This window comes from Fundulus heteroclitus, chromosome 6, assembly GCF_011125445.2.
Source record: "Fundulus heteroclitus isolate FHET01 chromosome 6, MU-UCD_Fhet_4.1, whole genome shotgun sequence".
Classification (NCBI taxonomy): Eukaryota; Metazoa; Chordata; class Actinopteri; order Cyprinodontiformes; family Fundulidae; genus Fundulus; species Fundulus heteroclitus.
The window spans coordinates 5191002-5218978 of record NC_046366.1 but is presented as its reverse complement, the minus strand read 5'-3'; the positions used below and the strand labels follow the sequence as shown (position 1 = coordinate 5218978).

Sequence of the window (27977 nt, the reverse complement as noted above, 5' to 3'; positions counted from 1 at the left end):
CAAAATCTAATTAGAGAAACATGTTTTTTTTTATTCAACAGCACAATAAATGAATGTATAGTTGCTTAACAGGCATGACCTTATGAGGATGAATAAAAACAAGTTATCTGAAGAAGCTCTATGGTTTCTAGACAAGTGACTATATAAGAAAGCCAAAACTGGTTTGCTTTAAAACATGCAAGGTATGGTTCTGGAAACATTTTGTGCTTTAGAGTTCCACTTCAGGGCCGGAGGCTTCAGTTTGATAAGAGGATGGTAGTTGAGAACTTGTCCTTCATTCACCCCGTCCTTTCAACAAATGGAGGATGGCTGCTGGACTCGGTATGAGACTGGGTCAGGTAAATAGTCACTTCCTTTTTCTTTTTTCTTTTTTTTATGTGGCTACATACATGAGTTTTACATTTAAAAAATACAAAAATATATATTACCTCTGTAGTTATTCAAGGAAAGCATTTGCACATGTAATAGTATCTGTTATCTTCATTCGGACTGTACCTCAAACAAGTAACGAGATCATTTCTGTACATGAAATTCAAGTAAACAACATCAGACAAGAAGGGGGGGGGGGTTATGAGGACCTCGTGCATGACAGAAAAAAAAAAGTACAAAAGCAAATAGTCATTTAGATAAAAGGGTTTTAGTTTTCTCAGTCAGGATCCAACTTCACCTTGGTGGGTTTGGTTTCCTGAGCAGCAGCTCCAAGTCTTTCACCATGTGCAGAAAACATCAAGCGGACTTTATGTTAGAGGGGCTCCCATGTCCGAGAAAAAGTCTGAGTAATGCATTGGTTTCCTAAAGCTTGAGGACAGAACGCGCCGCTTTCCCATGAGCTTGTGGACAAGAAGAAGTACGCCAATAAAACCCACTGCAGACAGACACGGGCCGCTTTGAGATTCAGACGCTACGAGAAGCTTGGCTACAATGTCTTCTAGACAAAATTCAAAGAGGTGTGATCTGATCTAACTGCTTTTAGGTAGAGTAGAAAGATAACATTCAGTCCTACTGCTGCTAAGGTAATATCAATTAGAATAACAATCAGGTGATATCGATGTGATGCATTAACTAAACGGACAATACCGGCCAAACGACACCTTTTTGTTGCTTGGTTGTGTGAAAGTCACAGCAGGACCGTGGAGCTAATGTTCGCTGGTCATTATAATCTGCTCTGCCAGCTAGCCTGCAGTCTGCCGCTTTACAGAAACGCTGCTTAGAGTTGGTCAGCTGTCTGGCCGTCTACTTCCCACAGAACGACAGCGCCTGTTTTTCCACCACTATGAATATCTGTGTGTGCGTTACTCTGTTTCCCCTGCATCTCATTAAAAGGACTTTGAATGGTCAAAACGGCATGGCAGAAATCTTTCTGAGGTTTTGAAACTAGCTTTTTAAAGAGCGGGTTATGGCTTGATACCAGGAAACAGACCCACGTCTACATGGAAGATCCAGAAAATGTCACGTTTCTTTGCCCAAATGTCAATGGTGTGAGTCGGAAGATGAAGGAACAGGATGAGGAATAATGCACATGGCTCGGGCCGTCGCTCCGGAGTAGCGAGGAGGACAAAAAGGGCAGGATGCTAAGCGTCGTACCCCCGCCCCCCCACTAACCACACAAAGTTCATTTTGCTAGGAGGAAGTAGACCTTCCTGTTCCATGGAAGCAGTTTTGCTTCCTCTACTTTTCCCAAGGCAACCGTCTGTCCTGCACCGACACAATTCTGCGTGTCCGTAGGGAGGGTTCATTCTTTTTCTAGCATACAGTACATGTTAGAGTCACAACTTGCATAGTATAACAAAAACGTAATGCTAATGGAACATTATACACATTTTTTTTTCCTTGTATTTGAATGCTGGACAAAAAAAAACAAAAAAAAAAAAAACAACATATGGTCATCTGGGAGGTTGCCTCCAGCTCTGTTGGGTGGATGATGGAAGCTTGTATCTTTAACTACGACAGTAATACTGACAGACAAAACAAATACTGCAGAGATCAGTGCAGTGCCAACTCAAAAGACTTGAAGTGGTAGGGACTTTTTTTTTTTTTTTTTTTTTTTAGGCTTTGTTTAAAACAAAAAAAGGCTGCTATGTAGTAGAGTTTTAAACACACACACACAATCACACACACACACACATATATGGTACTTTGGCTCAGTAGAAAATTCGGTTAAAGAAATATGTGCACCAAATGCATATAAGCAAATAGATAAACTGCTGTATGAAAGTAATTTCTGTGTTGTGACAGGACTGCTGAACACGTCGCTGAGAAGTTACAGGTTCGCCGTTGCAGAAGATGCCGAATGTTAGTCGTTACGCCGCAGATCCGCTCTTGTCAGTCGAGTACTCAGAGAGTGCTGATGCCCGTTTCTCCACGTTGTAAACTGAGGCCTTTGTGTGTTTATGTTGGGCTGGGTGCATGTAGCCCGTTACAGCCCCACCCCACAACATCTTCATCTTCTAAACAGGTAGTGGGGAGAAAAAAAAAAAAAAAAAAAAAGGTTCAGTCAGGTATTCTTCAGGAAACGCTCCGGCTGTCTTGTGCTGCGTCGCTTCTTAGTGTTTTGCTCCTAGTGCTGATGGCTGGAGATGTACGGAAAGGAATAAAAAGTAAGAAAATAACTTCTTCTTTTTTTTTCTGTAGTTTACATAAAGATCAGCGTTGTTGAGGTCCTCTGCGCTCATCGGGTCCGTATGAAAACCAAACAGGTGAAATAAAACTTCATCATCACTTCTCAAAGTCATTATTAATGGGAAAGAAATGTATAGACTGGTATTAATCGAAGGTTTCAGGCATTATGTCTGCAACATGGGCTTTCTCAGCATCCTTGCATTGTTGTGGGCGAGAAGATGTCTCCACGACACAAGCTGGCAGCAACAACCATGCCTTCAAGTGTTTAGGAAGAAACACATCAACCTCGGCAGGGCCGCTGTTGAAATGGCTCGGCTCTCCTCTCCTCCTGTCCCTCAGTTCATGGCGTGCTGGCGGATTGTGTGGAAGATCCAGTCCATCTTGGTGGTCCAGCCGCCATGATGGGCGTCGTTCATCTGCTTCATGAAATAGTCCAGGGCCTCCTGCTCGGACTTGTCCAGGGCCAGGGTCTTTCTGATGTACGCGATGTCGTCGAAGGACTGCAGCTCAGGCATGCCCGAGCCCAGCATCATGGAGAAGAGGTTGATGAAGAGGTTGGCGTGCTGCCGGATTGCCAGGTACGCCTTGTAACACATCTCCTGGAACCTGGAGGGGGGGGGGGGGGGGGGGGTGTGTGAGAGAAACCATCAAGCGCACGAAGCATTTTTCAAGCTGGGCTCCTTTAAGCTACAATCCTCAGAACCTCAGAATTCCATCTAACACCGGTTTCACCTCCTAAAGGATGCAATGCACAAACCTACTGGCACTTCTAGTAAAGAGCTGTAAAAAGCTCCTTATATAGCAGCAGCATAACCTCACACTGAAAACCATGAGGAAACTGGAGTATATTTATAGTGAGGGGAAAAGAGAAAGCTCACGACATCACAGCATCAGTGATGTGCTACAAAAAAAACAACAACAGAAAAACAGTATATATAAAGACAACAGACAAAACATTTTAGATTGTCAAGAGGCAGCGTTTGCACTCCGACAACCAACAGCGAGCTTTGGTTCTCCTTTGTTTAACTGTTTGGTTTTATCCCAATTAAGAAAGTTGGAGTTAGGTTTGTCACGTCATAATCAATTATTCTTTTTTTCCTGTTAACCAGAATTAACCATGAGGGAAACAAATTTGCTGTGGTATTTAAAGGCATACTATGCAACATTTTTCAGTTAATTAATGTGTTCCATACCGTTTTGGATGATTAAATGAGTCATTTCAGGTTGAACTAAGGTTTTCTCGGCCGCCCTGGTGGTCTGTGGGGGAAATACCGCACTTGCAATTGCAGGAGCAGTCGGCCCGCACTCACAGGCTCAGTAGTCTCGTGTGCATCGCGAGAGTCGGTCTTGCTTTATGGTGAGAACTGCTATACACCCCCAGTGAAAGGCATGCTCGTTGCTAGATTTGTGCAGTTATTATGGCGGAACCAGCGAGAAAACAGCGAAAGCCCATGTTGGAGCAGGCAAGAAAGAGGAAAAGGGCTCTGGACAGAGAGAAGAGTCTTACACGGGTGAACATCGAGCAAGCTTTTTCAGATTGGCGAGAGCTAAAAGAAAAAGAAGGCTGCAAGGCTGACGCGGACCTCGCGTTTCTGCTGATGTGATTGTAAGTAACATTGTAGGGTTTCCCTCACGCTACCGCCTGGCCAACATTCCAAAAAAAAAAAAAAAAAAAAAACTAACTCCATATGCGCCGCTCTGCCGGTTGCAAAGCTTGTCTCCCACGTTCGCCTGTCTGCTAAGCTCAAAACAACCGCGCCTGGCTTGACGGAGGAACCAGAACAGCTGAGCATCTTTACGACAGTGCACTTTTACTTTCGCCCTCTGGGGGGAGCCTCACTGGAAAATCAACCCCGGTTGCATAGTATACCTTTAATAAATAAAATCGTATATGTCATGGTTCAGTTTTGGCCTGGCTGTCTCCCCCTGTTATTTTCCAGCACTTCCACCTCTCATGCAGCTCAGCTCTCACTCCACCTCATTAGCTCCACCTGCCGTTGCTCAATTAAGTCTGGATTCAGCGCACCTGCCAACACCTCTACAAAAACCTCCCTCAGTCAGTTCTTCCCCGCCGGATCGTCATCAGTCACCGCTCTAACCTCGTCTACTGACAGAGATTGGTCCACGTCTGTCAGTCTGAGCTTCTCTCTTTCCTGCTAGTCTGAGTCTCCCTCGACTGCAGCCACGCGTTCTATGGACTCCTTCCCTGCTGCTCTCCTCGTCCTTCTGCAGCTTCCTGCGTCCAAGAAACTCTCTCTGCTGCACCTCTGGTTCCACAGCAGCCCTGCACCTCCAAGAACTCTCTCTCTGCTGCGCTGCTTAATCAAACGCAGCCCCCTGCATGCTAAGGACTCTCTCTGCTGAGCTGCTGGTTCTCGGCGCGGCACCCGCAGCTCTCCTGCTCCCTCTCCAGTCCTCCAGCTCCTGCCATCTTCATCCTCCTGCACCTGCATGGTCGAGACTGCTTTGTTCTCTGTCCACTACTCATCTTATCTTCAATAAAACTCTTAAAGCTAAGGCTCAGTGTGTGGTTAAACTTGGGTTCATCAGACAAATGGTGACAGGTATAAAGTATCTTTCCTTAATATTGGCATCAAGTCGAAATTATTGTATGGTGACAACCCTAGTTCTCAGACCTTAATCCTACAGAAAAGCTGTGAGCTGAAGAGAAGAGTGAATCGGAAAAGACCGGGACTCTGATCTAGAGGGGAACGGTCAAAGATCCGTGTCCCTGTATGCTCCAACCTTTGTGAGGCGTTTCAGAAGATAAAGCGCTGTCCTATCAGCAAAAGAGGGCCAGTTTTGAACAGAAAGCGTGCCAATAATCAGGCCAGCAGGGACTTTGTAAAAAATAAAAAAATAAAGATTGTTCTTGCCTCCACTGGATTAATGTACTAAAATTAAAGGCTGGACTTTTCTTAATCTTTTTGCAATGTGAGCTAATGCTGCTGGACCAAAAAAAAAAAAAAGGCTGACTGTAGTTTTCACTACATTCAGCGATAAGTTTGCCCACATCTTCATCCCGGTCACTTTCCTTTGGTCCATTACCAGAACCTTACCTTTCAAACTCTCTCGTTTTCGTACACTCCTGTGTTCCTTTGCTGATGACGATCAGAAAATCCTGCGTGAGCACAAATGGGACCCGCTCTCTCTTGTACCCAAACTTCTTTTTCTTGTGGTCAAGAAAATGGCCGAAATCTATGTGGAACAGCTGAGAAAACACAGCAGGAACAGCCGATCGTTTAAAAAGGTGTGGCGTTAGGAGCGACGCTGACTGACGACAGGCGGGGGGCCTCCTACCTGTCCGTCGTCTTTCACCATAATGTTGCTGTTGTGTCGGTCGCCGATGCCGAGGATGAAGGTGGCCACACAGTAGCCTGCACACGAGCGAGTGAACAGATCTATGGCCTGGTCGTACCTGAGGCACCAACAGAAAGCCGTTCAGATCAGGGAGCGCGCCGCAGAGTGGTCTGCAGAAGTACTCACGACAACTGAACTTTTTCACATTTGGGATTTCAGGTGATCGACCGAGCGGTGCGAGAGGAAGACACGTGGTTTTTCAAAATAAGACTTACAAAAACCTGAGCTGTGTTTAGTGCATCTGTTTTCAGACACTGTCACCTAACACAAAACGGAGCAGCCCGATAGGGAACATTAGAGAACATCAGGCCAGGAATTATCCATTAAACACGGTTTAATCTCTGCACCAGCTACTATACGTTCTGCAGTGCTCTGAGCTGCTCCATCACATAAAATCCCAATAAAAACACATCAAGGTCGGTGTGATTCATGTGAAAACGTTCAAAAGGGTCTGAATACTTTGGCAAGGTTCTATGAACCAGGTTTTAAGGCTGCTCACATTTCTCCCTTGTTCTTATCTTTGAGCCACTGATGCAGAGCGTGGCTATTGAACTGCAGCGCCCCCTTTAGGCCTCCTTTGCACTGGATCTGCATGATGGTGTGAGAGTTCCTCACCACTTCAATTAAACCCACGCAGTCGCCGATAGACAGGCAGCCATACGGTAGCATCCTGGGAGGAGGGGGGGGAGAGAAAACACAAAATATACACACTGGAGGGATGGAGTGCTTTCTAGAATGGCCTGAAAAGGCTGAAGGGAGGGGGGGGAGGGGAGTAGGGGGGGTTGCAACAAATCTGCAAGCAGGTAAAACACAACATGAAAGGTCCGGTGCCTGTAAACGAGCACCTGCATTCCTGCTGTCACGGGGAAGCGAACAGCCTACCTGAGATCAAGGCCCTGGTTCTGCCAGATGTTCTCCATTATCCTAATGATCTGCAGCGTCAGCATGTCCTGCCTCAGATCTGCGGAAGCATCGAGGTGAATAACTGTGAGTATTAGGCGCTTTGATCAGCCCCGCGACGCGTCGGAGCCGAGCCGTCAAAGTCAGGCCGATCTCACGGGGAGCAGCAGGAATGAGCTGCACCCGAGTGTGAATCCTGGAACACGTTTCTGAATTCTGCGTAAAGAGCGGCGAGATGGATTTGTGTCTGTGTGTGCCGTGACACGCCCTGCAGGCTTCAACTGGATGGTGCTCTCAGCGCCGGCACCGAGCCTGTGTGTGTGTGTGTGTGTGTGTGTGTGTGTGTGTGTGTGTGTGTGTGTGTGTGTGTGTGTGTGGAGGGAGAGAGAAGCAGGGATGGGCAGGCAGAACTCACCGTCTCCGTTCTTGAAGATGATTTCATTGTTCTGAAAGAGCATTTCCGACATCATATCTGGGTTCTCCCAGTTTAGCCAGAGAGGTCGTTTCGCGGATGACATCATCCTGCATTCCTCCAGGCTGAAACAAAACCAGAAACATTTTTTCACTGGAAAGAAAAGGAAACAAAAAAATCGTTCAGCAAGAAAGATGGTCAGCTCTTTTAAATCGCATCTGCACCCATGAGGTCAGATTAAACTGTGCGTGCATCCTTTTTACTCAGCCGAGTCATGCAGCTGAAGGCAGACGCCAGGGTGGGGCCAGTGTTTTTTAAAGGGGGCACAGAACAAAAGATTGAGGGGAAAACACTAAGCAGGTGAGTGTTTCATCATTTAATATATTAAGTGAGCCGACTGTGGCTCTAGAAGTGCAGGTTGCAGACCTCTGATCCTATCTTCATACGGCTGGAACTAAACGTGAAATCCATTTTGAAATTACTGTTAGAGTAAAGCTGTAAAGGTAAAAAAAATACAATTGGTCCTGGTGACCAATCGGTCATATCTTTGTCAGCCTATCATCATAAGAAGCTTCTTTAATATCATGTCTTTAGTACTGGGGCCATAACAGGGCCAGGACCAGATGTACGGGGGCACCGGCCCCTGTTGGCCCCATCTAGAACCGCCCCTGAAAGAGGATCCGTGTTCTCAAAGTAGTTAGTACACAATGTCCTCAAATACACGACACCGACTGTTAAAACCAATTTTTTTTCTTTTAAACATTGAGTAATATTATTAAGACCTCTGCAGAGGGGAGACATTTCACACGTCAGCTATGTGAGAGGAGGATGAGAGGGTGCTGCAGTACCGGAGGTTTCCCAGCTGATGTGCTGGATTCAGCGGCGAGGTAAAGCTTTGTAGTGCATCCATGTAGTCAGGCCTCTTCATCTGCTCGACCAGAAACTTCATTTGGACCTTTCAGGAGATGAAATGAAATAAAACAAACAAATCAGTCCCTTCCACCGACAGCCTGGCGCTGAGCCGCTGCAGCTCACTCTGATAAACATGCAGGATCTCCAGCTCATCCGCAACGTTCACAATAAAAAAAAAGTGCTTCCTCACACTGGGAGTTATCTTCTTTTTTAGTAGAAACATGCACCCTCTGGTGGTCACATGTGAGGGATGCAGCTTTTGCGCTGATTTGTCAAATCTTAATCTACAAACAGTTGAAAAATAAAAAATGCACGACTTGAGCGGACCGTTTTCTAAGGTTAAACATCTTGATTTGGCAGCAGATCTGCGTTTAGCAGTAAGGCATCAGTCTGCCTTATTTTGGGCATAAATAAGAGCACTGCACAGCTCGCTTGGCTGCGACACAATCTGGACGATTCGCTGTGGCAGAAAGCGCCTTCGACTTTGGACAGCAGCGAACTCTGAAAGCAGAGCAGTGCCACAGATATGGATATCCCCGTCTGAAGAGCTGACTTTCAGAAGCAAAATGTGTGTAAGCCTGGGAGTAAAGCATAAACGCTGTAAGAGGTTTTTCTGCTTCAAACCAAGTTGTCCAGAGTGAGTGGGCGTGATCGAACCACCAACACACATCAGCTTCTCATCCAACAGAAACCCAACGATTGTTTCAACAAAGGAGCGCCAGCCATCGCGCTTATGAGGCGACGGCAACTTTAAAACCGCAGTTCAAGAGCTACGAGCAGGAATGTCTGTAAATCTACAACAGCAGAAAGCCTGACTAATTACCTACATAATATTTACCAGCATAAATCTAAACTCTCAAAAAGCAGAATGAATAAAAACATTACATTCTGCCAAATAAGCCTGTTTATTTAAAGACTACTATTAAATTCAACGGTTGTTTATGGTATAGTTTTGCTTAAGCCTACACATGAAACTCAAACTAGCAATAAATGTAACAAGTCAGATTAGAATAACAAAGAATAGCTGCACTGCAAAAATAGAACTAAAAATAAGTAAAGTTTTCTTTAAATTAATATATTTGCCCTTGATTTGAGCAGGTAAATTAGATTATTTGCCAATGGAATGAGATTTTTGCACTTAAAATGGGAAAAAATTCATCTCCATCATCTTATTTCAAGTGCAGTATATCTAATTATCTTATTTTAGGGCTAGAAATACTCGTTCCATTGGCAAATAATCTCATTTACCTGCTCAAATCAAGGGCAATTACATTCATTTCAAGAAAATTTTACTTATTTTTAGTTCTCTTTTTGCAGTGTGCTTTCTGTTTTTAATAAAAAGCAATTGGATGATCTCATGCATTTTGGTTTTAAAATGTTTGTGCAAATTGCCTTCAAACCCTGGTTATCCTCACAATCAGAATCAGCTGTGACTGCCACGTTTGTTCACACAAACCACGGCTTCGGTTCCGCTTTGCGCTCAAGAAATGTTTTCCCCTCGGAGTTTTAATACGGTCAGAATGTCACGGCGGCGCCGGGCTTCGACGACCCTTCAGACGAGAGCGTGAGGCTCAGAGTTTTCCGTACGCTGAAATATGCCGATGAACGTCACTGCCATTCCAGAGACGTCTATTCTGCGGTAAGGGGGAAGACTCGGTGGCCAGAATGTATCGCTCCACCATATTGTGGCATCGGCGTCTCCAGAGCGGTCCAGATGTTGCTCAGATTAAACCCGCGGCCTCGGTGGATCAAATAAAACAGCTGCCAGCTGTCGGATTACCTTCTGCGCCTCGTCTTTTTTCTCCTGTTTGAGGAGGTCGGTGAGATTGATGAGCTTCTCCATGGCTTCCACCTGCCTGCTCAGGTGCTTCAGATACACGCCGCACGCCCGGCAGTACGACTCCAGCAGGAGGCCGAACCGCTGGCTCACTGTCTTGTTGTGCATCTCTGATCTACACACACACACACACACACACACACACACACACACACACACACACACCGGAAAAAAAGCATTAGGAGGCCGTGTGCTGATGGCTAATCTGTCCAGTCATCCTATATTTACACAAACGGGGGGGAATCCTGGACAGATGCCTGGACAAACTGCCGTAAGCTGGCATCAGACCGCTGGATGACATTCAAACAATAGTTTAACCTTTCACATACGAACGGCTCCATCTTTCAGAAAGTGGACCTTCTTGACATTAACTCACTTTAAATGCCAGAAGAAGAAGTGTCCTATCCTCTGATTGGTCAAAGCCTTTTTCAGCAGGAAGCGTCCGAGCGGGTTATCCAGATACTGCTCGTACTTCAGAACCTGGGCACAGGCGACGGGAAAGCGTTCAGCTACCCCGGTGAACCAATCAGCTCGCTGCTCTTATAGACAGGCCAGATAGAGACAGCTACACGGGGACTTTCCTCTCCTGGTATTAAACTGACCTGCACCAGCTGGATGAGGTACTGGGAGAGCTTGTCGTCGGTCAGGTATTTCTCAAGGCACTTCACAGCGAACTCTCTGATCATGGGGTCGGGGAAGTTGCAATCCAGCAACTCCATGGCTTGTTCTGGCTTAATCGCTGGCCAGTCTTTCAGAAGGCAATACATCTGCAAATACAAAACAAATAAATGATCATTTAAGCGTCTAAAATGCCCCAGGGAGGTTCAGTGATCCGTTCCCTCACAATAATAAGGCCGTTACGTCTGCAAGACCCTCAACTCACTTGTGCGACCTCATCTCTGGAGTTCCACTTCACAGCCAGGAGGATCTTGGGAAGGATATCCGGCATGTTGATGCAGTAATGTCTAAATCAGGGAGGAAATTAATTATTTTAAGCTTGGCAAACATCCCAGTCTGTCTGATATGTGCACCTTTAGTAAATATTTGCCGTCACTCGGTTTTAGAAATGCGGCAGTCACAGATTTTGTGGCCAATTTCCGAGCGCCTGCGTTTTAAAGCTTCATATTTTAGCAACATTTTAGTTCTCTTTAGGACCTGCAATTAAAAATATTAAATAATTTTTTGGACTTTCCAGATGCAAATTAAAACTCCGCTATCCTGTTAAAGTGTTGATTGTAAAATCAAATAAAAAGCAGAGGTGTATCCCTGAAACACTGAACATCTATAACAGTTAAATCTACAGTTTATGGGGCAATAATGGTAGGTGTAAAAGTAAAACCCAAATACATTTGCAGCATTTCTCCTTCACACAATATGTTACAGCTCAAACCTTTTTTGCAACCTTGAAAACCCTTTTTGCAACCTTGAAAACGTAACATCCTCCTTGTTATGAGATAAACATGTTTCTTCCAACATTAATCCAGCCGCTTCCTCTCACCGGCTGGATAAACTCATCAGGAGGACCAGCTCTGTCCTGGGATGCCCTCTGGACCCAGAGCAGGTGGTGGGAGACAGAAGGACTGGAAGAAAAATCACTGATGGACAATGTCTCCCACCACCTGCATGGAGCTGCTGCAGAGCAGGAGAGCTCTTTCAGTGACAGGCTGCTGCATCCCAGATGCTTTAAGGAGCGTTTCTGCAGGTCCTTCCTGCTGCTCACCACTGACTCAATAGGTGTTTATAAACACGCTAAAGCTGGGGATACACTACGATTTTTTTGCCTTTTCTATGTCCTGCGTCGTGTAGTATACAGGGAGTAACGAGGTTGCCTCTCGCACCACATGAAAACATAGGCGTTGTGAGAAGCATGGCAGTGGTACGTGTGACATGGAGTTAAACTACGGAGGGGCAACTTGTAGAATTGCCAAGGCAGCGCACTTCGTTCTAGTGAGCCTCATATTTAAGAGTGAGCATCGACACTTCCACCTTGTTCTTCTTCTACTGTTGACATTTTGCTTCCGAATAGATGACTCCAACAAGCGCCATCTCTCTACGGGGCTGAGTCCGACGTGCGGTTTTGGACGTACAATGTAAGAACAGACATGGTGAGCAGTGAACTTTTAAACCCTGCGGCTTCTCCGTACAGTTTGAGCTGTTTATGAGCACAACGATTGAAAATATCGTATAGTGTATTCCCAGCTTAAGGATTCCACAGGTTCTTTATCTAAGAATTATTCCGCGGTCTCTCAGATGCCAAAGTCCACTTGGACACGTTTTGGCTGCTCTGGGAGTGTTTGTTTGCACATTTTTTTCTTACATCATTCTGTTAGGCAGCTGCTGTCTTTCCTCTGTTTTAACTTGAACAATGCATTTTAATATTGTAACATCTATTAACAATTGTGCAGTACTTTTCCCTTTTTCCCAGAATTTTGCTGCTATTAATGAAAAACTAAGAAATAATATATTTCATCTGGCGCTGATTTTACCTGGTACACGGAGAGGCGGCTTTGTTCCACGGATTGATCCTCACTACGCTGGCTGCCAGCCTATGCTAGAGATCATTTTACGATTCTTTGTTTTTCAAGCCTCAAACGATCTTGTCCAACACTACTGAATTTGCACAACCCTTCTCTGATCTCTTGGATCATCTGATCAGTTGTTGTTGGACGAGCCGAGGACTCATGGGTATCTCTGGAGGGGAATTGGGCTTTGGCAGTTGTGGCTCCCAAATTGTGGAACACACTGTCATTACAAATGAGAAATCAAATCTGCTCTGAAAAAAACACCTTTGGGTTTGGCTTTTGACACAGTATAGCACATTCATTTAATTTGGATTGTATTGATCAGATACCTGTCGTTCTGTTGTTACTGATACTTCTGCAAACATTTGAATTTCCGTATCCTATTGTGTTTTATATTTTTTATTCTTTCCCGTTTTATGCTCAGCACTTTGGCGAGTACTGGCTGTTTTTAAAGGGGTTCATAAATAAAGGTGTCTTGGCTTTAAACCACTTTTGTTTAAAATGACGATAAAGTTAGCATTACAACAGCATCAGCTGCAGTGCGTTTTGCCTGTATAGTAAAAGCAGCTCATTATCATAACTGAGATTTCAAAATATTTCCTAACTTTGCAGTTTCCAGGAACAGAACTGGGCTTTTCAACAAAATCAAACAGAACCACTGATATCCAACTCCCCCACTGTTGGTGACACTCTGACTGAACAGCTGACATGCCTCAGTAAAAACTCCTTCCATGCCATCTCTAACTTTAGCTTATACTGAAAATGGCTAACCCATTCTTCTCTTAGTGACAACTTCCACACTGAAGACTGTTCAGATCTGGCGCTTCCAGTGCACCCATCATTAATCAGGACTGGTCGAGTGAGAAATCCCTGATTCTGGAAACTAGCTTTGTTTGTGCATCCCTATAACCTTTCTAAGTTGAATACAGATGTAAATAATCCTTTTAGCCTCTCAGAGGTGTTGTTGGTGCATTCAACTGAACATTATGTCTTGCTTTGTGTCTGCGTTTTGTGTGTGTATTGTGAGCCGGTGTCTCACCAAAATTTTTATCATGGTTACACGATGACAACAGACTCTGGATTCTTGATAAACGTACCTGTGCCTCCACAGGAAGTCCTTCTCCTGCTCAGTGATCTCAGACAGGGGGTCTCGGTTACACACCTGACGCAGCTGCTCATTATCGCTCTCAGTCAGGGGGTTGTCCCGTGCCAGTCTGTTGCCCTGGAAGACCACATGTCAAACACTTCAATAACCAGAGCTGCTCTTCTGTCTCAACCAACACGCTGCATCTGCAAGAGGTGGACGAGAAGGTTCTGCTAACGGCCATGAAATCTCCTCGCAGCGTTGCAGCCTTACCAAGCCGCTGTGACAGTAATTCAAGCCAAGCTCCCTGGATATAATCCAATTGGCGTGATCCTCAATCTTGCTCATATCAGGGAACTTGACAGGGCAGCTGAAATGGTCGAACTCCAGCTCCAAGCATGGAGTTTCCTGTGTGGGAGATTGGTGGAAAGGGAAAGCGAGAGAGGGAGAGGTCATTTGAAATGTTTTCTGAGGCCACAGAAAGGTGCCTGTGTCAACAAGTAATTAATTAAGTGGGATGAAAAGCTTGAATCCTTAAATCGAGCCGCCTAAGGCTCACCCCACGGAGATATCCGGTCACGAGGCTCAAATGTAAGCAGCTGACACAAGCATAATGAACATGAAGAGATCCGATTTACGCTGGTAATTTAGCAGCATTTCTATTTCCTTCTACTATTTACAGACTCAGATACGTCAATGAGAGGAGTCCCAGTGAGAAAACAATGGAGACATTGACCTTGTTGGGGTTGGAGCCCGTGACACCAATAGGATTGAGCAGGTCCTCCAGGCCATGTGGGACCGGCCACAGGTTGAGCGCCATCTTTCCTGCTACTAGCGTGTGGGTGTAGTCAAAAAGGTTGATGTTGCCCCAGGCCAGGGGACAATGCTCCTACAGAGAAACACCGGTGACAAGATCAATGGGGAAAACGTGTTGAAAAGGCACCAGCGGCGGAGCCAACGGAGCGCGCTGGGTCCTCGTTCAAACGTTTGAATATTGAAACAGTTCTGTGCACTTTGATTCGAGCGGGAACGTCACATCTGAGGGGGAACAGATGCTAAATGTACAGCGCTTCAGTCAAAACATGTTCTTCGATGAACAGCAAGCTTACAATGCAGACAAAAGGTCGTTTCCATGCTTTCTCGCATCCTGACAGGTGCAATTTACTGCAGCGGCGACGACTTTGGAGCAAAATGACGAGGCGCAGATAACTGGCAGCAAATCTTTAACTCCTTTCCTTCTACCTTATTCTTGCTGTGCAAAACTAGACGGCATGTGAAAACAAAGGTCTGTCTGGCCTGCTCCTTATTAGGGAGGATTGACTTTTACATTTCCCTCTTCTCATTTTAATCTAGAGATTTATCCACAGAATATGGTACATCTGCATCTTTTACATGCCAATATGTGTCCATTTCAGATCTGTAAATACAGCGCCTTGAGAAAATATGGATACCCCTTGAACATCACATTGAATCACATTCACAAACTTCCTGGGATATTATTGCGAGTTTACTGTAGATGATAGGCCAACACAAAGTAGGTAGTCACTTTGTAGAGGAAGGATAATGATGCCTGCTTTTCCATTTTTTTATCCTAGAAAATAACACCCAAAGAGAGGACAGCTGTGGTTCACTGAGAACCGAGCAGCTGAGAAGTCGGGTTTTTTTTACTTCACCTTCACTCCCTGAAACTCACGTGTCAATGTTGGTTTTTAAATGGTGGTTGAGCCACTTAAAGTCGGTATAAATCTCCTTCCCCACTGTCTAAAAACCCACATCTGATCTCCAGCTGGTCACCTGGCACCACCAAAACATGGTTCGTTTTTTTAAGTAGAAAAATTAAGTTTAATATATAAATCAAACAGAAGATGTTCTCAGGAAGGTAATCTGCATTGATGGTGTAAAAAAACACCAAGATTCAGATTGTTCACATTTCTTTAAAATTTGTTATATTACTGTTTACAAATGTTATTAGGAAGGCACTAGAAAGGCCTTTCTAGTACACATGAAGTGCATAGGCGAGTGTGTTTTTTATTTTTATATATTTTAAAATGTTCTACGTTGTTTGCTATCCATAGCAAAGGTATTGTGGGTTTTTTTTAAAGGAGCTTTGTGCAAGTTTGAAAGTAGGTTTTTTTCATGGAAAATGAGTTTTCCTCTATTTACTGCAGTTGCCTCTACAGCAGGGGTGTTAAACGGATCCGGCCCGCCGAACAATTTAGTCCGGCCCTGTGGCTAAATGCATTATCATTATGAAGAAAAAAAAATTTTTTTTTTTTTCTTTTTTTTTTTTTTTTTCCCAGTGTCCTGTCTGGCCATGTGGCAATAAGATGCCACAAAGAGCTCATCAGATTTGACTTTCACAGGTGGACAAGATAAAAGGAAGAGAATGATAAAACAATTATTGAAAAAAACATGTACTTTGTTTAATTGAAAATATGCAGTTCCTATATTGTCCACGAGGGGCGCTGTGTTTTAATTAGCAGATTAAGCTAAATTCAAATCATTTCTTAATTTTTATCTGTTTGATGTATTTTGTCATGCAGGACAGTGTTTTTAAGTTCCAAAAAATGTGAATAAATGTTTTTCAACATTGTATAATCACTGTGATCAGTTCTTATGCATAATGCACAAGTAAATGTTTAACTAAATAAAAGTATAGTTGAAATTGCACATACTTTTCTTAAAAACGCTGAGGTTATTCATAATATATTGTGTAAAAGTGAAATTAACTTAATAGAAAAATTAACAAGTCCACATTTATTAGTTCTATTTAATCTTGCAATGAGTTAACTCGTGTGGCCCTCTTGAGATCAGATTAAGCTGAATGCGGCTCCTAAACCAAAATGAGTTTGACACCCCTGGTCTACAGGCTTCATCAGTCAGTTCATGAGAGAGCGATCAGTCGTGTTCTCTGTGACACGGTGCGCTCTCGTTCACCTGGTTACATTGTTGAGTCTTCATCGTTACTGATGCGTCAGCCAGAGAACACCGCCTCACTTCAATATTTCATCATCTAGCCAGAAGGGGGGAAACTTTTGCAAAATCTCTGGAACCATGCTCCTTTTAAATAATCTTTCTTTTTTGGTTTAAATTGACACTTGTGTAACATTTTCTATCATCGTGCCATTTTCTCATGTAAATGGAAGAAGAAAAAGCCATATCGGCATCGAGAATCAGCCCAAAAAAAAATCTGCCCCACGTGTCGGGTATTGGTTTGCCTGATGTCAAAACTATCGGTCGATCTCTTGTTCACAAAGGATTTGGCAAAAATGTTTGTTCCTAAATGTGTCCACCAAAAGACTTGCGGCTGTTATTGCAGCAAAAAGGGGATTCTACAAAGAATTGTATTATCTTTCCTCCACTTGTCAAACATACTACTTTGCACCGGCCTAGCACATAAATATGTCAATAAAGCAGCTAAATGGACTGAATTTATCCTACTCTTTTCTAGTCACCCTCACAAACACACAACACATTCAGATCCAACAGGCAGGTGATCCATATATTAAAACAAATGTTAAGATCGCTGCATAAATACAAGTGGTATTGAAAAGCATTTTGCTTGAAATCCTCATTTCTAGTTGCAACAACAACCTTGCGTAGCACTATTTTTTCCAGACTAGAGATAATAAGACAACGCATTCATGCCCAAGGAATCCTGAGGATGAAAGTTAGGATGCGGCATCTCTGCCTTTTCTCGGCTGACCTCTTTAGCTCCCTTCCTTCCTTTCACGGAGCAGATGGAGAGGCAGAGTCGGGCCGCTCTGGGAATTTCTATAACGAACATGTCGTATGTCAGCCACTCGTTCCACCTGGAATCAAGAGGAAATGAAACCTCAACATATGCAGCCACGTCGCTGTAAAGGCATCAGATGACATCCCAGAACGGTTTATGCTGTCCTTTGTGCCTCCTTACCTGGGATTTGAGCAGGGCACACGCTGAGTGTTGACATTGTCACATAGCTGCTCCCCACCATGGTATATCCCGGTCCTGACGTAGATCTAGCGCAGGAAAGCAGAGAAAAAGGACATAAAGGCTTTCATCCAGGTAATTCAATCAGATGCAGCAAATTAGTTTAGAAAAGACAGATTGCGCAGCATCTCCTTATTACTCCAGAGTGCACTTAGATAGAAATTACAGTCCGAATGTGTTTCATTCAAATACAGATGCAGTCGCAGATCAGCAACAGAACCCTGCCGCTGTACCTTGTCTATGTCTCTGATGTTCACATTGACATAAGTGGCGCAGAGGATCCTGATCCTCAGCGTCCCGCTGATTGTCCAAAGGCACTTGGTGGCCGTTTCCCCGTTCATGTAGGGGGTTGCTGTGGAAATCCGCCTCGCGTACGACGGCATGGTGAAGTTGTCCGTGGGCAGCTGGGAATACAGGCTGTCTTTGGACATCAACATTAAGTTGGGCATCCTTCCCAGCATGATGCAGCTCCGGATGTACTGTTGAGTACAAAGTGACATCATATACTGAAATTAAACTAACTCACAGTTAGGGCCGTCATAATCAATATATTGATATGCAATATTTCACAACACCCCCAATCATTTGAGGGGTGAATACACCCCTCAAATGATTGTGAATATTTTAGAACATCTTTAACGAAACTGAAGATGTGACAATGAAGACGGTGTACAGCTAGTATAACAGTGTGCATTTGCTTTCTGTTTAAAATACCTCAACACAGCCATTAATGTCTGAACTGCTCGCAACAGAATTGAGAACTGTCCCAAGAGAAAATGTCCAAAAAGTGTGAATACTTTGTGTGACCACCATTATTTTCCAGCAGTGCCTTAAGTTTCTTGAGTATGGACTTCACAAGAGATGTGTGTCTGTGTGTGTGTGTCTCATTACAGTGAGATGATTGACTTTGCAACTTTAGAAAAGAAGCTGTTTTTAAGTCTATTTGTACAGTAAGCTCTATAATAATTTAAAGCACAGGCCTGTAATAATACATATATTTTTTCTTAGCATCAGCTGTAATTCTACGCAGATTCAGCGGGTTTCTTCCTCATGTTTGAGAGGACAGCCTCTCCTACCTTTCTACTAATAATGCTTTCTTTCCAGTCATTCTGAGAACTCTTCATTTCAACCAACGGCAAACATGTCGGGAACAGCAAGAAAACATGCGTGTCCCTCTTTATTGACAAGAGTAAAGATACAAATAAACTTTCCCTATAAGGGAGACAAACAAGAAAAAACAAAATGCTGAATGATGCCACATGTTAGCTGTGTTACAAGCTGCCGCTACAACAGTCATGTCTGATAGCAACGTAAAAACACCAGTAAAGCTCCTGTATCTGCATTAGTGAAGCAGTAAACCTTTGGACAACATGAGCTAACGCTAGCTGTTCAAACATTAGCTAAACAGACACGGACAGCCCAATTACCGGGTTCTTGCGGTTTGAGCTACCCAAAATAAAAAATGGGGAATTAGTGAAATTGGTGAGCCGGAGGTCTACGGCCCTTGTTTAGCAGTTCTGGTGATGTGAGAAAAATTCAGCAATAAGAAAGTACTTGGAACTGTATTGATAGACCAACGCGTTTCAGCTTGAGGCTTTTCTCAGGTTCATCTTTACAAAATCACCAAACAAATTGTGATTTAATAAAAACAGGTTACAATGCAGAAAAAATTTCAGATAAACCGGTCACATTTTCACACATACACAAACGGACCAATCAGCACACAAAGGCTTGGTTCTTGCTAAATGGTTAAATAATGTACCCAAGTAGGCTTAGCTAACCGAGTACCTGCACAGACTAAAGTCAACTTTTCTGCAGAGCAAAATGTATTTAAGGACCAAAAGAGTGAATTTTGCACAATAAGTGAATTAAAGAACAAGAGCTTCAGGTGAAAACAATCAGAGTGGAGTACCTTGTACTGACTCAGGGGGTATTTCTCCAGTAAGTACTCGTCGCAGCCACAGACTTTGAGGATGTACTTTCCCTGATACTCCTGGACGCACATCTTTAACTGCTCCTGGGTGAGCAGCATGCTCCGCGTCTTCTTACGGATGGCTTCAGCGATCACCTGCTCCGGCACAAAGTCGTGGTTGATCTTCAGGGTGTACTTCTGCTTATCGTTGCTGGGTGAAACGATGACCCAAATGACCACAATGATCTGCCCTGAGGGAAAGAAACCAACAGAGGCTGTTTTATAAACACAGCCGACCCACGGAAACCTGCCTCGATGCTGTCTGGACTGATATTCACTATTAAGGCTTTGAATGCATACAATATGTTCTGTCTGGAAGTTACGCTGTTTGAAAATTGCTTAATAAAGTATTTTTTAATAAATAAGATTAATAAAGTATTCTGTGAATTGAATTTAGAAAAATGAAGCTCTCAGAGTGAAGATGGCTTTTAACATTGTTAGGTAAAAGTGTAATTGGTACGTCTGTCTTAACATATTGGACATAGGAGTTCTGGAAAACACAGAAATAATCTGATGACCTGAATAAACCGATATTCAGCCTTGATTGGTGACGAGAAGGTCAGAACCTCAAACATCTGATCTTCACATCTCTAACCCAGGGCGCACGATATTTTAAACAGGGTCTTAGGAAGATTTAGGAAGCTGGTTAAAAGGAAAGCGTATTTTCTATGACAAGTCCTAACATGTCTACGGTTCATTTAAGCTGTGAGAGAGCCAGACTTTCAGCAGATGGCAGGAATGGTGAACAGTGACCAGCAAAGATCCTCTGAACTTTCTCAGCCGTCAAGTTAAGTCAAGCATTGACATTCTCTTCAAACACACAGAGAATGAGGTTTTCAGTACTGCTAGCTACGCTTAAAACACCAAAGCTTTGCAAAAACAATCCCAATAGTGATTGGTCCGTTTCTGGTTATTTTCGCCAGGACAAAGCGTTACAGTGAACATTTGGCATTGGGGTACAACATCTTACCTTTATCTAGTTTATTATAGATGTGCCTGGGAAGTTCTGGGGAGGATTCTACATTAGGAGGGTAGACGTACAAAGCTCTGCTGTGGGATCCGTTGCTGTCTCTCAGGTCCACAGCTTCTTTGCAAACATTTAAAATGTTCCTTCTGAAGTCCTGTACCTCCGAGTCCTTCACCAAATCAAACTCACATATGGGCATTCCAATAGCAAAGCCTGCAAGCAAAGAGAGAACGAGGTACCATGCTGGTAACACATCACGCAGTATACGTTCGGCAGCATTGATCGTTTTTGGAGTTTTTCTTAAAGGGGAAGTCCGGTCAACAAGGAAAAATCAGGGGATCATTAGCTATACCTAAAACTAATACGTTCGTGGTTATTTAATGAATTTAGCGTTAATCAATAAGAAAATAAAAGCATAAATTGTCGTCTGGATCACTGTGTATGGGGGTGGCCATTATTGCCCAAATATGGGCAGTAATGGCCGCCTGACATCACATCCTGTGACGTAGAATCGCGGAGAGCCGACAGCAGTTCTCTGCACTTTACAAGCAAACTCAATAGGAGCTGTTGGACACAGCTGCGATAAACAATTAATTCAGATTTTCAGAGGACTTCACCATTAAAATTCACGAGAGCCTTTGTTGAAGCAACAATGCCCACATGCCTGGCAGTTGGATGTTCCGATACATCGGGTAAAAGTGAAAAAAAACATTAGTTTTTTCACCTTTCCGATTCATCATCCACCATGGGCTGTTTTGTTGGATTACCAATGTGACGAGGCAGGATTCACCATCGTGCTTCTGGCCAGAGAGAAAACACGTCGTCTGTAGCCAATATTTGGAAGAAAAATGTCTTCAAGATGACATGAGAGCGAGACTTTTCAGTAGGTTTTTCTTTTTCATAATGTAGAATTTGCCGGAACATTTGTGTACCGACCAGAGCGGCGGAGGGATACGACACACTTGGAAAGAAAGCTCACCGTTGTAAAGCCCACTTATTTTAAGCAACTTTGGTCTTATTGTTTCTAAAGTCGCTTGTAAATTTCATGAGTTGCGGGTTGCAGTTTTTTTTGGGCTTGTTTCTGAAGGTGAAGTCGATTGTTTTGGCTCTGAACTAAGTGACGCTGAAATATCCCTCCGCCTCATAACGCACTGCAGCTCATCCTGACAGCAGCAGAGAGTAAACTCAGAAAGAGCCGATTTGGCCGTATTTTCTGCAGTTTATGGTTTCAATAACTGGTGATAACTGCTGAAAGTAGATTAGGCGGTGCAGATCACCATTTTGAGCAGAGATTGGTTATAAAGATGAGTTTTATACTTTTATAATCTTATAACATTGCAGAACCCAACACATAAACCGTACTTTAATGCTTATTTGTTGTCTTTTTATGTCTCTAAAGTGTCAAATTAGTATTAATTTAAATTTAAATGCTTAATACCATGTCCATCTTTGTTTAGGAGGTTTAAAAAAATATTTCGGCATGAAAACAGATATTTATTTACAACTGCACAGATAGGGCATTGGGACTTGCTCTACAGCCGATCCCGCACCGTGACGTCACAAACTGGGAGGTGGAAGTACTGTTCTTGACTAACATGGATGCCTCCATAAAAGGACCTTCAAATGAAAATGACTCTTAATTAAAAAAGCTTATAGTTTATTGAACAGTATGTAGTAATTTTATATTTAAACTACTTTCAGCAGTTTGAATTCTGATTTTGACCGGACTTCTCCTTTAAAGAAGCAACGAGCACAGAGGCATACCTATCTCTCGGTTAAGGATTTTCTCCTCTCTGTTGCCCACTGGCTCGATGACTTTGAGGAAAGCTTGAAAGAGTCTGAGATCGCACAGCCTCCTGGTCTCATCGTAAAACTCCTCCCGCTCGGCCTCCTGCGTGACGCTGACGAAGATGTACGAGCTCTCCTCCTGCAGCAGATGGGAGAGCGGGTACTTCCTGGCCTCCTTGAAAAGCTCATGCTTGACCGTGATGAGCGTGGCCTCCCGGAGGCACTCCAATGTGAGAATCATGCCGTTTGGCAGCAGGCAGTCCACCAAGATGCTGGGGGGCATCAAGTGCATGCCCCATAGTTCTCCTGAAGACGGCCTGGGAGGCATGGCTGTCCCAGCTAATCTTGCCTGGTGATTTGCAGATGAGCGATATCAGCTGACTGCGAAGAAGACGGAAAGAGAATTATGTAAGAAACTGTCGTCTCAGTAGGAGTGTTACAAGCAAAAGTCTTTAGGCAAACATCTGAGACAATCCTTTCTGGTAAGGGATTAGGCATAAACAGTAGTTGCAGATCTCTTAATCGAAATTTATTTAGAGGAAGATGGGGCCTTCTTTTCGACTGATGATATTCAAAAATCAGGGCTGGTGATCCATGCTGGTCTTTTCTATTTTATCAGCCCAATATGTTTCCGTTTTGGCCTTTTTTTTTCCAGGGATGAAACATTTGGGCAGCGACCTCTTTAGCAGCACCTCGTTCCCCTTCGAAGCACCTACGTTTTTGGTAGCTCAGGCTAGGTGGTGGGCCTTTATCATATCGTTTCAGTGTCATCATGAAAAAAATTTTCTGACCATGATAAGAATTTGGATTTATCTAGAGAACGATAAATTCAAACTAGTGGTGTGTGAAAACCCCCAAAACTGCCAGTATTGTTATTTTGGCTATTTTCCCTACTGTTGGTTTATTGAGAGCATCAATAAATACCAATAACTTCAAAAATATAATTTAAAACAGTTAATGTGTGCCGTTTCGTAATAAAAAAAAAATAGTAACTAGAGTCAAAATTAAACACTTTTCAAATTTGGTTTTAATATACGTTACATTTTTAAATGTTTTATAAGGACAGTATTTGTGCTTATTGAGCTAGAATTGACGTGCAGTCGTAGCCACACAGTTAGCTGAAAAAGACTGAAAGAAGCTCCCTTCTATCACGGCATTACCACAATATATCCTAAGTATGCTAAGCTGAGAACAACGGCCGAGCTTTGAAAAAATGGCAAATGTTATCCTCATATGGTGGGCGGACAATATTCATGTTCAATCCTTGGCACTTTCTCTCCAATAAAGTTTAGAAATAGGGAAATAAAGGACAATTGTTTGACAAAACATCGATCCCATCGATTACATGAGTAACAATCCAATCGCATCAAAGCAAAATGAAAACATTGATCCACATCGTCATCTTTAAGACACGCCTTTATTTTGAAATCCACAAGGCACTATAGTGAACAGGTGATCTATTAATATGATTTTATATTTATATATATATATATATATATATATATATAATTAGAAGAATGCTGTTTTTGACATAAATACCTGTCAGAGTTTAGATATAAAATGTTTTATTTGTGAGTTGATATGGACGTAAATAAGTGTGTCAGTTGGGCAGATCAGTAGAAGATTTTTTAGTTAACGTACGTCTTATCCTGACAGACTTGGTGATATCGTCATCCAAACGAATCAAAATAACATGGTGGTGTCATAAAGCTGGTGATTTACACCCCTAGTAAATGTACGCATGTTGCAATCAGGCGTTAATACACTGCAAAAAGGGACCTCAAAGTAAGTCAAATTTGATTGAAATTAGCATATTTTTACTTCATTTGAGCAGCTAAATAAGACTATTTGCCAATGGAATGAGTATTTTTACCCCTAAAATAAGATAAATAGATATCCTGCACTTAAAATAAGATGATGGAGATAAATTGTTCTTATTTTAATTGCAACAATCTTATTCCATTGGAACATAGTCTTGTTTAGCAGCTCAAATCAAGGAAAAATACACAGATTTGAAGAAAATTGTACTTACTTTGAGTTCCCTTTTTGCAGTGTAGCTGCTGCCCTCCAACTGCACACAATTATCCAGACACCTTATGATACAATGTAAAAGATTTCATTTCTTCCATTTCAAGAGGGACCAGTTACTTATTTTAAATGTATGCTGCATGTCAACGATACCAATTCTGATGTTTGCGTCTATCTAACCAGAGATGCCCAAAGAACTTGTGACTAGAACCGGACAAACGTTAAATAGGACCAATCCTGTAAGACTGCAGATCTGTGTAACACAGACAGCTTCTTCTCACGCACATGGTGACAGGTTTTCTAGAAAGATGGGCAAAAATACATTTTGAGCATTATTTAAAAAATTTTAAAGAAAAAAAAAAAAAAAACAATGGCATTGGTAGGTCTGAATCTGGAATTTCAGAGATCAGCGATTGACCATAAACTCTGTAACCGGGCGCATCGGCCTATCTAAGGTGGAGATTGTGATCTCCACCTTAGATAGGCCTGTGGTGAAATGCAGGTCTCCATCAGAGGTGTGCAGGATGAAAGGTCTGACCTGAAAGTGAAAACTGGCACACAGATCTGTTGTATTCTGATGCTCTGAACTGTATTAACCTGGTGCTGGAAGCTATGAACGTCTTGGCTGGGGAAGATCATGTGACTTTGTTTACAGACTTATTTCCTAGTTACAAAACTTCGGAATAAACACCACCACCACGCCACCAGGCATTTAGATAAATCCCGTTGTCTGTTTGCTGAAGTGTAATTTACAAAATCTAAAATAAGTAAATTGCTCCATAACATCAAATGCCTTGCATTAAGATCATTTTTTTTCCAAACGATATTATAATTACTATTATATGGATTATCTAGGAAGTCTTCCTTGCGCACTATTCAAGTTATTTAGATGTAGCTGGCAGCACTGACGGTGCATAAAGGAGTACACGTCCTGGCCCAAGCCAGGACCGCGGATCGTTTATAATACAGAGATTACGTAAACCGCGTCTAGCTGTAATTCAACAAAGCCGCCTAAAGAGCCGCGTAAAGTCGGTTAAAGCGACTTCCACCGACATGTAAACAAAGTCGGTAGCTGCCGAAGCTGGCTGGAGGCTAACGCGGTGGCGGTTTAGCTCTGGCAGCTGGATGAAACGCTCCCCCTGGTTCTGCTGTTGTCGTTTTGAACTTTAGATGGGTGTTGTTTCGTGGGAAGCCCGGTGACCACGCTAGCCAAGTTCACTAAGCAGATCAATGTCATCGGCAATATGACAACCGCGCCTCAAACATGGGCTAATTTTAGTATGATGGTATTATTTTATTGTGCACATGCTAACACTCCGGTGTGCTCTTGCAGCTGTATAGATGTTTGGTTGGAGGACAAAAGCGAGCGGGGGAAAAAATGGAGGAACAAAAAGATAACAGTACCTGAGTTAGATTGCAAACGCAAACCGGTTAGCCGCCAAGCTAGTGAGCCAGCGCCGTCCGTCATTAGCTGCGGCTAGCCCACTTAATCCCATCCGTGGCCACTCGGGAAGTCTCGCTCTGCGGCGTTAACGTTTATCCTCGGTCCATGTAAACGGTAGCTGTGAAGGAGAAACCCCGGTCCTAGCTCCCGGTGATGTTAACAACATGTTGTAGCGACAGAAAGCGGCCAGACTTCACAATGTTCGTCATTGTGCTGTCCTGAAAACAAACTGCTGGGTTTGATAGCGCGCTATCTCCACACAGCTAGCCTGGACTGATGGGAATTTCGGTTCCTCTTAGAGATCCGGATCCCGCTGCTTTACTCAACTAAAAGAGCCGAAACACTCGGTCCCTGAACGCCTCTTCACTCACTGTTATAACCGCAGGCGTTGGTAGGATCTTGGGGTAAAATAAATAAATAAATTAAAATAAATAAATAAATAAAAAAATAATAAAAAAAAAAAAAAAAAATATATATATATATATATATATATATATATATATATATATATATATATATATATATATATATATATATATATATCATTTAATTTTAAAAGAAAAAGAAAAGTGGACATGACATTCTATATCAAAGGAGGGGAATCAAACAAAAAATCATCTTACTTCGTTGTTATTTTGTTGTTAGAAGCTGAAGTGAAGGATTAAGAAAAATTGTGAGTTTATTACCGAGGAACAAATAATGTACAAATCAGATAAGGGCATTTTTTATATATATTTTTGAAAAACATCTAAATCTCATAATCATCCAGTCTGACAGAAATAGTTTCCAGGTAAAAAAAAAAAAGGAATTATATTCTAATTTAAATACCTATTATTAATTTTATTTTCAATGAAAGCCAAACCAAAACTATGAACACAAATGAGCCTCTAAACATGTTTGATTTGCTGCCAACACCGCAAATGCTGTGGGTGTGTTGTTCGGATTACAAACTGCTACTCTACTGCTACTCTACTTTTATTTAATATTAGTTATTAAGTTTAGTTAATGATTTGCTGTTTGATTTTCTCTGGTCCTATGTCAAGTTTTTTGCTGGAAATTACAGATGTTTCTGTCTTTCAACAGTCTCAGCTCAGTCTTCCAGGAACCACATAACTGAACTGAGACCAGAACCATCTTAAATGCATTAATTTTACCAAAAGAAAATTGTTTAATGAAAATGGTATTGAATTTGATTTGACAGTTTAAGCACAAATAATTAAAAAGATAAACCTGAACCCTTATCCTTTAAAATCAAGATACAAGGGAATTGGCCAGTTTACTTTTTAAAAATGCAAAGAATTATCTTTATTATTTGATTGTTGTGTTACCATAGTTACAGTCTGGTGCTATGAGATTGGGCTTTTCGTTGTGATTGGCTTTTGTTCACAAATACATCTCAGCAAATTTTAAACAATTATCCATGACTGTGAATTGAACTTGGCCCCGTCTCCCAGATTCCACCAATCTGTATTGAAACGCTTTTAGTGGTGCTGATGTCCTTAAAGGGATTATGACAACAAACAGTGGAGGTTTCTGAAATACGAACAGAGCTGGGTAGAGTAGCCAAAAATTGTACTAAAGTAAGATTAGCACTACTTGAACATATTTTTACTCAAGTAAACGTAAAGAGTAGTCAGTCAACCAAGAAATTACTTTTCTTGTCTTTTTTTTTTTGTTCTTTTTTTGAGGGGGGGTCGCCCAGGGCACCCAGCAGGTTAGGACCACCCCTGACAACAAATTCCATATTAGATTTTTATCACACGTCGTTCTAAATATTCGCCAAAAAGTTTCATCCATAACTGCTGTATTTATATTGAGATTAAATTCCACACGTCAATGTATTTATTAACTGAGTAACATCTGAAGGCAGTTTGTGGACCTGGATTGTCTTTAGAGGCATTAAAGTAAAGAGGGCTGAATACAAACGCATGCCACACTTTTGTAGTTTTTTTTGAGGGAATTTTGGAAAACCATGCAGCATGCTGTGATTTTTTGTCCTTTTCTTAATGTTATTGAAAAGTTAATTTATTTCAGTAATTGCATTTAAAAAGTAATAACTCGTAGTTTTATTGGACCCGTATATATTAAACTTGGTCTTGATTTTTATAACTATAGGTTACCGCTAATGAAACCCAAATTTCAGTTTCTTAGAAATGTTA

General features: G+C 42.4%; 1 protein-coding gene across 1 annotated transcript; it reads right to left on the bottom strand.

Annotated features, from left to right (window-relative positions):
• Positions 1 to 10: 10 nt before the first annotated feature.
• Positions 11 to 26162, bottom strand: LOC105925186 (phosphatidylinositol 4,5-bisphosphate 3-kinase catalytic subunit alpha isoform). The gene is made up of 21 exons (XM_012860913.3): positions 25779 to 26162; positions 22323 to 22727; positions 20562 to 20771; positions 19532 to 19782; positions 17853 to 18098; positions 17563 to 17648; positions 17353 to 17458; positions 14383 to 14535; positions 13920 to 14054; positions 13660 to 13784; positions 10924 to 11005; positions 10643 to 10807; positions 10417 to 10520; positions 9984 to 10155; positions 8140 to 8246; positions 7295 to 7416; positions 6862 to 6940; positions 6479 to 6649; positions 5920 to 6037; positions 5679 to 5830; positions 11 to 3225 (listed from the first exon to the last, which is right to left on the bottom strand). Exons 2-21 carry the CDS (start codon positions 22672 to 22674, stop codon positions 2955 to 2957), a joined length of 3207 nt encoding a protein of 1068 aa, XP_012716367.1. The 5' UTR covers positions 22675 to 22727; positions 25779 to 26162; the 3' UTR covers positions 11 to 2954.
• Between the last annotated feature and the right edge of the window lie 1815 nt (positions 26163 to 27977).

What these genes read in the sequence shown, in the direction of transcription:
- LOC105925186 (XM_012860913.3), bottom strand. Translation starts at nt 22,674, where the DNA reads ATGCCTCCCAGGCCGTCTTCAGGAGAACTATGGGGCATGCACTTGATG. An exon ending in CTATAATAAACTAGATAAAG is followed by an intron (nt 19,783 to 20,561) that starts GTAAGATGTTGT and finishes TCTTTCCCTCAG; the next exon opens with GGCAGATCATTGTGGTCATT. An exon ending in ACCCCCTGAGTCAGTACAAG is followed by an intron (nt 18,099 to 19,531) that starts GTACTCCACTCT and finishes TGTACTCAACAG; the next exon opens with TACATCCGGAGCTGCATCAT.